Genomic DNA, 15,757 nt, shown 5'->3' with positions numbered 1-15,757 from the left:
GGTATAGTGGTAAATGTTGAAGCTGTGACAGGATTAATAACCGAGAGAAAGTTGAATGTTGAAAAAAAAAAGATCAAGAAGAAATATATCAAAGACCGAGATAAAATATTCATAAATGGGAAAGAATGTGCAATTGAAATGTTGGAGTACACATCAACTTGAAAATATAATGTAATAATACTTCGATGAATTCCTCAGAATAATTTCTAAATGACTTCCTATCAGGGAAGAACCCTGTTGATCAGTTTCAGCCAAATAGCACATGATGCATAAGAAAACACTAAGATAGAAGAGCATACAAGTACAGACAAAACCTGGTAACTCCAACTGCTAGACAGCAGCAAAGGATATTAATGGGGATGATTTCAAACAACAATTTTCTGCTTATGAGTGAGAAAGGAAAAACATGGAATGAATTCTTAGATGGAATTACCAAGATCAGACTGTATTACAAATATTACAAAGAGGACAAAAACACAGCATAAACTGGACTTTGAAGAGTGCATAAATAGTTTCAGTAACCTTTTTTAAGGTTAATTTATCAATGATGCTTATCATAATGACTTGATTTCAAATTCTATCACCTGCTTAACATATCGCATATACAAATGATGAAATGGAACAAAACAAAGTACTGAAACAGCATCAGAAGAATACTTAATAAGGTGCTGTGCATTTACACTAAAATACAACTGACATGTGATTTTCTTTATATTCAGATATCAATGGAAGTTTGGATACGGAACATAGCTGTTATTCAACTCAATTATACTCATAAAAATTACAAGCCAATTGAGCCAGCAGCCGACAGTGAGAAAGTCTCTTGAGTTATCCACAGTGGACCACTGACATGACTTCACATCTCTGACAGCTGATACACTGTCCGATCATTTACCAGCAGCTTCAGTTACAAAGTTATGCTTACAGAGAAACAGTCTCGATGACAAGTAAGTGGTTGCAATGCTGCTGACCCTTAGGCTCTAATAAACTTCACTGAATTCAATATATCTATTAGTCAATTATGTCAGTGATGGGCCTGACTAGCCTTCTGTTGATACTGTTAATCATATGTACGATGGAGCAGACTCTCTCATCAGCATACATAATCTGACTAGCAATCGTGAACTTTGTGTAAGTTTCAACAAAGCACATTTGGACAAATTCTGAAACAATACAGTTTTGGTATCCAAGTGGCAAAGTACTCATGCATCATCAGTATTCTCTGAATTATCCTCATAACTTTATTTTATCACTTCACATGAGGTTTGTCTCAGAATCTGCTCTACTGTCTACTTCACAACACAAATAATTAACCTCATAGAAGCTCTGCATGTCCACAAATGCTCGTCACAAGATGTACTAATATATCTTTATCTACTGCAGGAAACTCCCTAGTGTACATTGGCTGACTAGAAAATGTTGGACTTGTATTAACTAGTGGGTTTAAAATTGTTTCAATCTGGAAACAGCTATGCAAACTTCAAACTGTATTGAGACACACTACAATTAATTCGCATCAAATCTCCAAGACCAGCAGCACCATACAATTTAATTGTTTCATGGAGTCATGGCCAAGCTGTGTTTACGAAAATACAGTTTCTATCAATGAGAATTTACCACAAGTCAAGCAAGCATAAACATAGAGTACAGCTAATGCAGGTAAAATGCTTGGTGTTTGGTACTGCTGCTTTGTGAATGTATATGCAAGATGGTGGGTGTCTCTCAATAATATGATTTGGCAAGTCATTTTGGAGATAGCTTCTGATGTCACATCTTGATTGCTTTTATGTTATTATCCAGGCAAAGCTTTTTTCACTGGTGTTCAATATTTAATTACAATAAAATGTATTTTGAGCAATTTATAAATAACTTAATTAGTTGAGTGTCCTTTTCAATGTTTTGATATATGAACAAATTGCTTAATTTTCATTTACAGAATAATTCATAGATAATTTCTTATAAAACTTCTGTAAGTCACTTAAAAAATATCTATTCAACTGTTTCAAATTTCCTTACCAACTTCTTGGTAACATGATGCAGTAACTTCTTGTGACAATAACTAACGCATTAATAACCTGAATATACTAAAAACTACCTGGAAATTACCAGTGGATTCCCAACCTCCCTAAATTGCAAAATGTAAGCTGTCTTGCCTGCATAATTACAAGCATTTTAAACCAAAATGATAGCAGACTAGAATGATCTTCAAAGCTGTAAGCCCACAAAGTTGGAAGCCAGTACAATCTGCAGAGCTGTGAGCTAGTTTGACATGCAATACTGCAAGTTAGTACACTTCATAACACTTGTTTGACCTGCAGAGTTGCAAGGTAGCACAACCAGCAGACCTGTATACTAGCTTGACTGGCACAAATGCAAACTAGAACAATCTGCAGAGCAATGAGCTGATACAACCCATAGAGCTATAAACCAGTGTGACCTTTTAAGAGTTGTAAGCTAGTGTGACCTCCAGAGTTGTCAACCAGTGTGACCTCCAGCTGTTAGCTAGTATAATCTGCAGACTTGTAAGTCAGAATGACTTCCACAATTGTAAGTTAGCATGATCTGCAATGTAGTAAGCTAAGCAACCTGCTAAGTTGCAAGCTTGTTTAATCTACATAAGCTTTGTGCATTACATATCCTAAACCCTCATTAGAGGACAAAATTCTTTGAATATTCTTTTAATACTATTCTTCCAAGGTGTCTGTTCCCAAAGCTAACTCGTTACCAACAAGCTTGAGGACTAATGCAATTAAGAATATTCTTTTAATACTCTTCCAAAGCTAACTTGAGTTATCAAAAAGCAAGTTATCTTGTTTTTCAAAAACAATGCTCAGTTACACAAGATCCAATTAACCTAATCCAATTCGCTTAAAATTTTGAGTACACAAATTTCATGGCTCACAAGAAAATGATGTAATGCTCAGACAGTAGATTTTATAGCTGCTGTTAACTAATGTCCTAGTTACCAAGTATCTATAAAACCAAGGCTAGGTCCACATGTATTGTTCATGGCAATCATTACTAGAGATGTGCTCTATTTGCTGGCTTAGACTGCTTGTCTAAGTTCCAAGTTGTACACAAACTCTTTCCAAATTGATGCAACAAAAACCTTGAAAATAATGACATCTTTATTAGAAGACGCTCTCAGCTGACCGCGAAAGATGGACAGGATGGGAAGGTGACCGGTGCAGTCGCTTTTTAGGCAATCTATTCAAATTGGCTTGCATGGTGGAGAACTCTGGTCTTTCATCTGGCCGGTAACTCCAGCAGGCCATTAGAATGTCCTGAAGGGAAATGTGGTATTTTAATTTTCATGTTTAAGAAGCATAAAAAGATTTATCTATAAACACTCCATCCCCACTTAAATAGGGAAATTTAGGTACACACAACCTCTGCAACACCACTTAACCCCACCTGCCTTTTTCTGTCATCAACCTATGTCTAATAAGTTTGTGAAACATTAATTTGGAGAACACTTCTTACTTTTATACTAGTTCATTTTATTTACTAGGCAATAGTAGTTGGTAGGCAGCCAACGACCAGGGAGGTATATTACCAGTACTATCCTCCTGCATACCAAGAGGGTTAGTTGATGGCTACAAAGTGAAGCAGCACTTTTGTGGATGTCAAGTTGCACTCCACTGCCCCAGGTAAGTCTTATCTTAATAATCACCCACTCATGAACTACAGGCATTCTGTCCACAAACATGCAATCTCTCCTTGTCACACACAACATTTAACTTGCACGGCTCATTCTTCGAAACTAGATTTTCCTGTATTGAGCATTGAGCTAGTCCTGCCTTTTGGCAAAATTTTGGAAGCAATAGATACTAGTAGTAGATAGGAACCTTTAAGTAGAGGTGTCAGTAGGAACATTAGGTAGGAGCCTCTTCAAACACTCTACTAGACTTGCCTTCTACCAGTGGCCTATTAAGGGTAAGCCATAAAGGCTAAGAAGCAGCACTTTCGTTCACTAGTTATGGAGACTCCATTGCCATGGCCACCCCCATGAGGGAGTTCCAGAAGCTACCAGGCATCAGGAATATAGACATAGATGAGCCGTCATATGAGAACAGTCTTCATTCATACCATTTCATTTGATCCCCATCCATTCCTATAACACCTTTACCTGAAATATATTTAACTCTAACCTAATTCCTCTTTGTCTGTCCATCTCTCCCACAGTTTACCTCTCCTCCTTGATCTTTCTACTGTATTACAAAAGACCATTTTGACCTGTCTATCATGTGCCTTATGTTCTACCTGACATCATCTTAAAAGGCTTTCATCTGTGCACCTTTCTAACGAGCTCTCCTTCATACCATCTTCACATATTCATTGTACTAGTTTTCCTATTTCCATTTTTCTACATAAATTATCCATCTTTACTTTTATTTTCAACCTATCCTGACCTATATAAATTTGGGTTTCATAAGCATACATCAGAGCTAGGATAAGTACTCTTATCATACAAGCTTCATGCTTATGTTTTCTAATCACCAGAGCTTTCACTGCACTCCTAATTATGTACGAATAATTTAAGCTTCATCTTCCAATCTAATTCCTTCCTTTCACAAATTAATCTCTTACTTTAATTCACATTTGCAATTGACATATTTCCACACACATGATTGAACTGACTCGTCATAACCACTGAACATGAAGGAAAGGAAGCTGTGGTTTCTGCATTACACGACAGCTAGAGCATGCATGAGCGGATGAAGCCTTTTTTCCTGTTCCTGACTTTACCTTACTAACAAGGGAAACGACGATCAAGTATGAAAGAACTAATCCAAACAGCCTATTTCTTAATGTTTTTTTTTTTTTTTTTTTGTCGGTCTCCCGCGTTTGCGAGGTAGCGCAAGGAAACAGACAAAAGAAATGGCCCAACCCATACACATGTATATACATACGTCCACACACGCAAATATACATACCTACACAGCTTTCCATGGTTTACCCCAGACAGCCCTGATTCAATCCACTGACAGCACGTCAACCTCGGTATACCACATCGCTCCAATTCACTCTATTCCTTGCCCTCCTTTCACCCTCCCGCATCTTCAGGCCCTGATCACACAAAATCTTTTTCACTCCATCTTTCCACCTCCAATTTGGTCTCCCACTTCTCCTCGTTCCCTCCACCTCCGACACATATATCCTCTTGGTCAATCTTTCCTCACTCATTCTCTCCATGTGCCCAAGCCATTTCAAAACACCCTCTTCTGCTCTCTCAACCACGCTCTTTTTATTTCCACACATCTCGTACCTCACGTTACTTACTCGATCAAACCACCTCACACCACACATTGTCCTCAAACATCTCATTTCCAGCACATCCATCCTCCTGCGCACAACTCTATCCATAGCCCACATCTCGCAACCATACAACATTGTTGGAACCACTATTCCTTCAAACATACCCATTTTTGCTTTCCGAGATAATGTTCTCGACTTCCACACATTTGCTTTCCGAGATAATGTTCTCGACTTCCACACATTCTTCAAGGCTCCCAGAGTTTTCGCCCCCTCCCCCACCCATGATCCACTTCCGCTTCCATGGTTCCATCCGCTGCCAGATCCACTCCCAGATATCTAAAACACTTTACTTCCTCCAGTTTTTCTCCATTCAAACTTGCCTCCCAATTGACTTGACCCTCAACCCTACTGTACCTAATAACCTTAATCTTATTCACATTTACTCTTAACTTTCTTCTTTCACACACTTTACCAAACTGTCACCAGCTTCTGCAGTTTCTCACATGAATCAGCCACCAGCGGTGTATCATCAGTGAACAACAACTGACTCACTTCCCAAACTCTCTCATCCCCAACAGACTTCATACTTGCCCCTCTTTCCAAAACTCTTGCATTCACCTCCCTAACAACCCCATCCATAAACAAATTAAACAACCATGGAGATATCACACACCCCTGCCGCAAACCTACATTCGCTGAGAACCAATCACTTTCCTCTCTTCCTACACGTACACATGCCTTACATCCTCGATAAAAACTTTTCACTGCTTCTAACAACTTGCCCCCCACACCATATATTCTTAATACCTTCCACAGAGCATCTCTATCATATGCCTTCTCCAGATCCATAAATGCTACATACAAAAACCATTTGCCTTTCTAAGTATTTCTCGCATACATTCTTCCAAGCAAACACCTGATCCACACATCCTCTACCACTTCTGAAACCACACTGCTCTTCCCCAATCTGATGCTCTGTACATGCCTTCACCCTCTCAATCAATACCCTCCCATATAATTTACCAGGAATACTCAACAAACTTATACCTCTGTAATTTGAGCACTCGCTCTTATCCCCTTTGCCTTTGTACAATGGCACTATGCACGCATTCCACCAATCCTCAGGCACCTCACCATGAGTCATGCACACATTAAATAACCTTACCAACCAGTCAATAATAGTCACCCCCCTTTTTTAATAAATTCCACTGCAATACCATCCAAACCTGCTGCCTTGCCGGCTTTCATCTTCCGCAAAGCTTTTACTACCTCTTCTGTTTACCAAATCATTTTCCCTAACCCTCTCACTTTGCACACCACCTCGACCAAAACACCCTATATCTGCCACTCTATCATCAAACACATTCAACAAACCTTCAAAATACTCTCTCCTTCTCACATCACCACTACTTGTTTTTATCTCCCAATAAAGATTGAGTTCCCACCCACTTATGTTCAATAATTTTACCATAAGGGGGTACAGCAGAGTGTGCTCAAAGTTGTTCATCACACACTGTGGATCCACATTAACGTACTCAAAAAAACCCTGGATTTAGTCGTGAAAGCCTACTTGAAACGGCATAGCATGCATCCATTCCACCAAATATGGCACCTAATCATTTACAGTTACCCATACTATCAGGTAATTCCTCTCGTAAACACAGGGTAAAAAAATAAGAAAGCTTTATCTACTCTCTCACCTTGACATCACGTGATGCTTGCAAGTTGGCAAGAGAAGGTTTCATCCCTCGTCCAACCTGCCAGATGATGGCCTCAGGAGGCAATCCCTTATGTGGCCATTCCCCACACAACAGTTCATACCATACTGTCCTGAAAAAGTAGAAATAACATAAATATAAATTTCACCAAGGTATTTGAACTTGATATAAAAAATGAGAACATATATACACAGGTACATATTCGTGCTTGCTGCTTTCATCCATTCCTGGAGCTACCCCACAGGAAACAGCATCACTACCTGCTCCTTCAGCGTGGTAGCGTCAGGAAAACTGAGAAAAAAGGCCACATTCATTTACACTCGGTCTCTAGCACGTATAATGCACCTAAACCACAGCTCCTTATCCATATCCAGGCCCCAAAGACCTTTCCGTGGTTTACCCCAAATGTTTCATGTGCCCTTGCTCAGTCTACTGACCGCACCTTGACCACAGTATACCACATCATTCCAATTCACTCCATTCCTTGCATGCCTCTCACCTTTCTGTATGTTTAGGCCCTAATTGCTCAAAATCTTTTTTCACTCCATCCTTCCACCTATAATTTGGTCTCCCACTTCTCCTTGTTCCCTCCACCTCTGACACATATATCCTCTTTGTCAATCTTTCCTCACTCATTCTCTCCATATGTCCAAACCATTTCAACACACCCTCTTCTGTTCTCTCCACCACACTCTTATTTTCACACATCTCTTGCCCTTTCATTACTTACTCTATCAAACCACCTCGCACCACATATTGTCCTCAAACATTTCATTTCCAACAAATCTATCCTCCTCTGTACAACCCATGCTATTCCTTCAAACATCCATTTTTGCTCTCCTGCATGAATAAGATAGCACCAGGAATAAATGAAGAAAGTGGGTTATGGGATGGGTGAGGAGGCAAAGGTTCTGGAAACACTGAACAATCTGTGGAAAGAGAACATTCTCTGGAAAGACAACACTGGTCATGTTAAATGGAATAGTATTCTGAACAGTATTATAAGACTGTGAGGTATGGGCTTTAAATAAGGATGTGCAGAGGAGGATGGATATGTTGGAAATGAAGTGAGGACAATATATGGCGATTGTTTTTAATATAAGCAATGTAAGGTGTTGATCAATTAAGTAATGTAAGGATAAGAGAGAAGTGTAGTGTGTGTGGTTGAGAGTTGAAGAGGTTGTGCTGAAATTGTTTGGACATATAGAGAATGAGTGAGGAAAGTATGACAAAGAGAATGTGTTGGACAGAATTGAAGGGAAAACAGAATGGGGAGACCAATGAGATGGAAAAATAGTGATATAGATTTTGAGCAATGGGGGCTGAAAAGCATGCTCAGGACAGAGTAAGAGGAACAATGTATTATACCTGGGGTTGACATGCTGTCAATGGACTGAACAAGGGCATGTCTGGAAAGGTACAGCTGAAAGGCCTGGTTATAGACAGGGAATTGTGGTTTTGGTGCATTATATATGACAGCTAGAGAATGGATATGAGTGGATGTGGCCATTTTTCGTCTGTTCCTGAGAAAAATAATATTGCAACTATTTCTAGGTAAGACCATCAACAAGAATAAATCTGTAACAATGCAAAAATCTATATCAATAACCAGCATGCTATCTTCCACTAAAAAGCACAGCTGTCAATCCAGACCCAGGATATACATCTCTCTTTGCACATTTCCATATACTGTTAATTAACCATTTCACCATACAATAAACCTTCTACTTTTTTTCATTCTTGCAAATGCAGGACATAGCAATCAAGTTGCCTGGGACAGACGAAGAAAGTCAACATTCACTCTCCATTCTCTAGCTGTCGTGTGTAATGCACCCAAACCCAGGCTTACACTTCTGGGTGTATTTCTCTAATGTGTCAGTAACAAATAAAATTTGTTAGCCGATTCTGCCTTTATACTTAACCCCATATTAATCACATAAATACATAGAAATGTGTGCTTATTAAAACTTGCTTTAGTGAACATAACTCCACCAGTAAGCCTTTACCACTAACTACCGGCCTATAAGAAAGAAATCCACTGTTTGACTAATGAATATCCATTCATCTTATGTCAGTTCATTGACAATACAAAAATTATACAAACATGAAATGCATAATAATGTATACTTTAAGCAACATGTTAACACCTCTCTGGATGAGTGGGGCACCTATTCAGAGCTACTGGATACTTATTAGTCCAATAGCAAGATTTTCTTCTAGCCTGGAAGCCCAGTGTATAAACACTGTACCTTCCGCTTCGATGGGTGGTGGTTCAAGGATCACGAAAGGTGTTAATATACCAAAATATAAATGTGAAAATACACTATTCCTGGTTTATTACAAAAGCCCTGACTTCAAATTTTATCAATCTCTTTAATGAGACTGATGTCAAAACTACATTCCTGAATGTCCTATAGAGAAGAACAAAGACATGGGACTGCCATGCTTTCAAACAGAGCAAAATCATCACTCCATGTATTACCTGCCAATCTAAAGATGCTTCTTAACACAAAACCCTCCATGCCCGAAATGAAACTATCACACTGAAGATACAGAACTTACTACTTGTCTTGTGCTCATCCCACAAAAATACACATATCTCTTGTCTGTTATAGAAAGCGACTAAATGGGTGGGAGTGGAATGGCTAAAAGCCCTTCCTCCTGTGCCACCATCTCCACAAAGGACAAGGACATAGGAGTAAGTGCAAGTAGAACTTTTCCTCCAAGGTTTATGTTGGAGTGTCTGAATTGTCCATTGTTGTAAAAAGGATGAAATGAAGGGAGAGACAAATGCTATGTTTAGTTAGAGAAATCAGGATGTTCAATATCTGAAACAAAGCTAAAGAGTAAGAGGTTAAGGAATATGCAGGGGGATAAATTTTATGGTTAGTTCATTACGAGGACCATCATTCTTCAACTAGTTATATTTTATACCTGGGAACATGATAGAGAAAATAATATCCACTTATCTCCTACATGAAGATGGTGACTGACAGGTGAAGGCACATGGGACTGGAAGAAATCCTCCCCTCCTGTATTATCCTATTCTACAAGGAGAGGGAGCAAAACAAGGATTTTTCCTTTAAGGCTTGCTCATCTGTTTCTGGCTAAATCTTGCCCATATTGGAAAGATGAGCAGGTTTGAAAAAAAAAAAGTCATAACTTACCCGAAACAATAGACATCAGAATAGGTAGTGAATGGAAGGCCATCATCCTGTTTCTGTGCTACACGAAGGTTCCTCATGACTTCAGGGGAAAGGTAACACAACCAACCTGGAGGTATGCTCAGCCAGTTTCCCCGTCTACAAGGGACAAGTTAGTCAATATAAATATAAAGCCTGTAATCAAGTAATCTTCAAGAACTAAAATGTTTTTAAAAGTCTTAGACAATAATTCAAAAAATCATATAAACATCTTGAACTTAACAATAGCAACACTTATTATTCTTAATTCCTGTCTGTCTGTCTGATGCTCATTCCATTTGAGAACTCTCTCAAGGGGATGGCTACAGCAAAAGTCTCTCCATAACTGATGCTCTCCAGTGTTGCTGCTTAGCTTTAATGCCCTACTTGGGATAAGATAGGGCTTATACCAAGGTATAAAAATCAATCATCCTCATTTTTTCTAGGTTAATGCTAAAGTTTTAGTTGCTAATGATTCAAAATATCTTGAGAAAGATGGTAATAAAATTTTTATTCTCATTTCTTTTTTCTCATGTATGCCATTGGAAAAGATGAAGTGGATAATTGCAGTTTTGTTGGCTTGCTTAAGGGGTAACAGTGCCAAAAAGATTAACCTATCACTAATCTTGGGTATCAGCAGCTTAATGGCTGTGCCAAGCAAATTTGATAGGGAGTATTTTATTGAAATTGTTCTGGTCTGTTGGTAGTGCACACACCTAGGATTTGTCCACATATGGAAAGGCTCTAAATTCCTGAATTCTGACTTTCTAACAAAATAAATAAATAAATAATGGTTTATTTGGATTTACAGGTAGTAGCTGGTAGGCAGCCACCAACCAGGGAGGTATAGTAACAGTACTACATGCCTAGGTATTGGGAGGGTTAGTGACATGCATGAGCCAGCACTTCAGTGGCTGTCTTTTTCTTTCTGCCTCATCCACATATGGACTGCTGGCATTCTGTCCACACACATACAATCTCTCCTTGGCACATAAAATATTTGACACTTAACGCACACTGCCCATTCTTCATAACTCTAGATTTTCCTGCTGTGAGCGTTATGTGCTAACCCTGCCTTTTGGCAAAAAGACTAGAACAGTAGATAGAAGTAAAAGGTAGGGACAGTAGGTAAGAGCATTAGGTTGAGACAGTAGGTAGAAGTGGTAGGTAGGAACATTAAACGTGAAAATTAGTTAGACATGGTGGGTTGGAACGTAAGGTAGTAGTAGTGGGCTAGAATATTAAGTAGTAGTTGTTGGCTGGAAAATTAGGTAGGAGCCTCTGGAAGCACTGCATTAGAAATGCCCTCTGCCAGTGGCCTATTAAGGATGAGGCACTTTTGGCTATGAAGCAGCAATAGAGTTCACTAGTTATAGAAACACTTTTGCTGTGGCCACCCCATGAGGGAGTTCCTGGAGGGAATGGGCATCAGCTGAAAATACATTGCTGAGATATTACAGATAGAACTGGGAAGTCATGATAGCAACTAGTTAATTGATAATAAAAGAGCTTTAGATCACGGTGGGCTGGATATATCCATGCTTTGGAAGAGCGCGAGAGTGAGGTGCACCTTGATAGTCAGGGTGGCAGATAGACAGGAAAGTTTACAGAGTATATACTATGGTTTATAAATTATGCACATTAAGTGATGAACAGTTACAGTAGCACAATAATAGTAAAGCACTCTCTCAGGAGAGTGTAAAGAACCAATAACTAAACACAACTGTATTGCAGCAAACCTTTCAACTGTCACAGGACTGGAAGATTCCCTGACCACTAACCTGCTATCATGGCAGAGTCTCGTAACATTGAACAGACCAAAGTCCGTGATGACAACCTTGCCACTCTCCAGAAATATGTTTTTAGTTTTGAGGTCCTTATGAACTATTCCTCGAGCATGCAAGTAGCCCATACCCTGTAAGAACAAAATTCAATGTAAAAATAAGTCTATCATATCATAGTAATGTTTCATTACTATGAGCTTTAGAGCATCAACAAATGATATGGCTGAATGATGCAACAAGCTATTCAACATAGGTCAGATAAAAAACATAATACACACTGAAAATTAACAAAATGGTCAGGTTAAAATGATTAAAATTCATATGTTCATTCTACTTACTAATACATCTATTTTTACCAAATATCAAAATCGGTTCACAAAATACAAATAACAAAATACCTGTGAAATCTGTTGAGCAATCATGATGGTCTTTGACATGTTGAACTTATCTTTCTGGACATGGATGTGAGTGTAGAGAGTCCTGCCCTTACACAGGCTCGTGACTATTGCAAGCCGGGGAGGCTTCATGCAAGCACCCATAAACAGTACCAAGTTTTCATGACGAGTCTTGCGGAATGTACTCACCTGTCATACAGAAAGCTAATTATTCTTAAACGTTAAACAGAAACCTGTAAATAAATATCTTCACAGACACTTCATCATAACTACCTAGGATACACATTTGCACTGAGACAGAGTTCTGCATTTAAGTTTTCCCAGTTGTGAACTGCTATGTTGACAGTCATACGTTATGGCCATTATCTGCATGTCATGAGTCAAAAATGCCCAACAAGTAACAATGGTGAGCTTTATACTGCCAAGAAATCAAGAAAAGTGCTACACTCAAGGTAAAACTTAACGTTTTAAACCACCTAAGTGCTAAGGAATGAAGTGCACATTGCCCTTCTATTTCAACCCACTTCCAAAGAAAAGATTCACAACATATCTGGTTAGTATTCTCATTATTTATACTGTACTTCATACTGAAGTAACAGACATAAATATGCACTTGTATTAATTTCATATTTTATAAAACAAAATTACTACAGAATATATTCTCTAGTTAGGTATCAAGGAACATAACTAGCATTTATACCTGGGTTATGATAGGAAAATGGATTCACTTATTGTCATTTCACTTAAATAGTTAATCTTTCTTGGAATGTAACCCTGAAGTTACATAATGCCTCGCCTGTATAGGCAAGAATGAATTAGGGGTTTCCAAACCACACTTCCAAGTTGCACAAACAAATAAAATAAAACCCAAAGTAGGTCTACTTCCACTGACCTTGAATTTAAGTATGCAATCACTTAAACTTGATCAAACTAGCATGAACACAACAGATATGTAATGACAAACTCCAGTTACTATACTTACTTCAGCTTTAAATGCCTCAAGAGTTTTTTCATCATTTACACAGTCCATACGGAGCTCTTTAATAGCCACATGACCATGCCAGTTTCCCGAATACACAATACCAAATCGACCACGGCCAATGACTTCTCCACGGTCAAGTTCATCATAAGGGATATCCCACTCTCGAAGTGACTGCGACACACTACTGACACTATTCTGTCGAGTACAGCGTGGATCTGCATTCTCTCCATCAGAAACAGTGGAATCTTGAGAATCCACCCGACCAGCTATTGTGCGTTCTGAATCATCAGTGCCTGTACTACCAGACCTGATGGAAGAAAGGCGACTCACTGTACATTATGAAATTTACAATAAAGACAATCTAAATGAAATGGATGTATAACTCCAAGGAGTATAAACAGAGCACATGGTCAACTAAAGTGGAAAAATGTCATTTTACTGGATGTTATTAACATCTCAAGAGATTAGAACTATTCAAGAACTGTCTTCACTATAACTGCATCAAATATAGCTATGAACGGACAACTATTGATTCAAATCACTTCCCACTTTACATGTAGCTCAAAAATATACAAATAATGCACAAAAACTTCTTTTCATTAGTCATAGCACCTACTCATCAGCACAGTGAAAATATATTCACAGTAAATACTTGTTCAGAAGATATTTTCCCTAAATACATTCTACTACCTACCCTGATGTTTGAGACACAGTGCGATCTGAATCATGTGACTGACGAGAGTCGATGACATCACTCTGTGTGGATGATGCAGACAGAGGAGCCTTTGGAAGTGGTCTGTTTGTGATAGTTGCCAGATGCCACATTTCTAAGGGAATGTCTCCAGAATCATCACTCATGTCTATCAACAGAAATAAACATAATATTAATAGTTTTATGCAAAATTTACAGCTATTTCCTCCAGCTGAGCTTACTCAAGATTGGCATGACATTATTCTACAACAAGACTGTGACTCGCTGATGAAATCATTATGCAGTATAAAGGAAGACATAAAGCAAGTTGAAGGAACACGCTTTGCAGTATATGGGAAAACAAAATCAAGTTGTGCTGTACAGATAGTTTTACACTAGTGAGATCCCATCTCTTGAACATTCCCTATTATCATACAACTTCCTAAATCTAAGTATGATGTCTGCATTAACCATATCCTTAGTGACTGAAGTGAGTACAATCACCTATTTGTACTGTGTGGGGAGGGAGTTTTACACTTGAATGTATGTGTGTGTGTGTGAGACTTCTATTTTTGATTATCATTTGTGTGTTATGGGAAGAAAGTTTTCCTCTAATGTTGCCCTGTCTCTTAACCTTGTTTTAACAACCCTCTCTGTGTCTGTATATGTACAAAAACACACCAGCATAAGCCAAGTATCTATTTATCAACTAGCTCCAAGGGGAGAATGAATGCCTGGGTTGGATGTGGGCTACCTGCCATGCCCAAGTTTTGAGCCCATGAAGGCCCCACCCTTGGTAGGCCCATATTGACTCATAGTCAGTGACACCTAATACTATGTATGTTTATTTAAGCAGTAGGAAAGCAGTGTTCTACATCTCACAGGAACCCATCACATGACCTTTCTATACCATCAAGTATCAAAGTACCATACCTTGTTAGGCTCATTGCCCAGTCAGTGAGAGCCATGTCCCCAAATTTGAAAACAAAATGGAAAGTGTTGATAATAACAAAAGTGACAAGATTGAATGAGAAAGGAGATCTGAACATACAATATGTGTGAGATGCTGTAGAAAAAAATATGTTGTGACAGTATGGACATAGGCAAAGAACAGAAAATTCAGGATACCAATAAAATTTTTGTGCTACCTCGCTAACATGGGAAACGGTGATAAAGTATGAAAAAATGGAAAATAAAATCAAAGTTCTCACAATGGATACCATGAGGGAGATAACCATCACAAAAGCCTAGAATGAGATGGATTAAAGGTGTGAAAGATGTCTTGCAATTGCAAAAACAATAACTAAGGGGGTTAAAGAAAGTGAAATATGTCAAGACCAAGCTTGTCTGATAGAAGTTATGAATGATGGATCATAGACCTATTTGGTGTCAAAATAAAACACGAGATGAGAGAAAACTGAACAACCTAAACTACTTGATTTACAACATCCTGAGAGACTAGTCAATACGTCAGTAAATCATATGTAAACTAAGTAATATTCATGCTGATAATGAGAGCTTAAGTTTAAATATAATACCCTAAACAATCTACTGATATTACATGCACATTTAACTATTTCATTGCATTTATTTGGACAAGCGTGAATCTACAAAGAACGTGAAAAAAAAATGCTGGCAGACAAGGACAAATGACATATTACAGCCACAAAACTATGCATCTTAACTGCTGTATGAGAAAATTCTTGTACTCTAACTGAGATCTGAAATGTATAGATTTAAATTACA

The 15,757-nt window shown here is 38.4% G+C and overlaps 1 protein-coding gene and 1 long non-coding RNA gene across 6 annotated transcripts in view; one reads left to right on the top strand and one right to left on the bottom strand.

The window, feature by feature from the left end:
* The window catches only part of LOC139747100 (uncharacterized), a 46,674-nt gene extending 44,936 nt beyond the window's left edge, over positions 1 to 1,738 (top strand). Inside the window, exon 4 of the long non-coding RNA XR_011712313.1 lies at positions 720 to 1,738. This is a non-coding gene — a long non-coding RNA (uncharacterized lncRNA). The remainder of the gene's footprint in view (positions 1 to 719) is intronic.
* A 298-nt stretch (positions 1,739 to 2,036) lies between these two features.
* The window catches only part of LOC139747092 (kinase suppressor of Ras 2-like), a 49,121-nt gene continuing 35,400 nt past the window's right edge, over positions 2,037 to 15,757 (bottom strand). For 3 of the 5 annotated variants that reach the window (XM_071658904.1, XM_071658905.1, XM_071658908.1), the window contains 7 exons: positions 14,015 to 14,180; positions 13,321 to 13,627; positions 12,342 to 12,527; positions 11,941 to 12,074; positions 10,145 to 10,279; positions 6,960 to 7,089; positions 2,037 to 3,284 (listed from right to left, as the gene is read on the bottom strand). In XM_071658904.1, coding sequence (XP_071515005.1) covers positions 3,132 to 3,284; positions 6,960 to 7,089; positions 10,145 to 10,279; positions 11,941 to 12,074; positions 12,342 to 12,527; positions 13,321 to 13,627; positions 14,015 to 14,180 — 1,211 coding nt within the window. In that variant the 3' untranslated portion in view covers positions 2,037 to 3,131. The remainder of the gene's footprint in view (positions 3,285 to 6,959; positions 7,090 to 10,144; positions 10,280 to 11,940; positions 12,075 to 12,341; positions 12,528 to 13,320; positions 13,628 to 14,014; positions 14,181 to 15,757) is intronic. The other 2 variants (XM_071658906.1, XM_071658909.1) reach the window with 1 other exon arrangement.

The sequence above is a fragment of the Panulirus ornatus genome, chromosome 67 (assembly GCF_036320965.1).
Source record: "Panulirus ornatus isolate Po-2019 chromosome 67, ASM3632096v1, whole genome shotgun sequence".
NCBI lineage: Eukaryota > Metazoa > Arthropoda > Malacostraca > Decapoda > Palinuridae > Panulirus > Panulirus ornatus.
The sequence above is the reverse complement of the archived record's forward strand: the minus strand, read 5'-3'. Positions and strand labels throughout refer to the sequence as shown.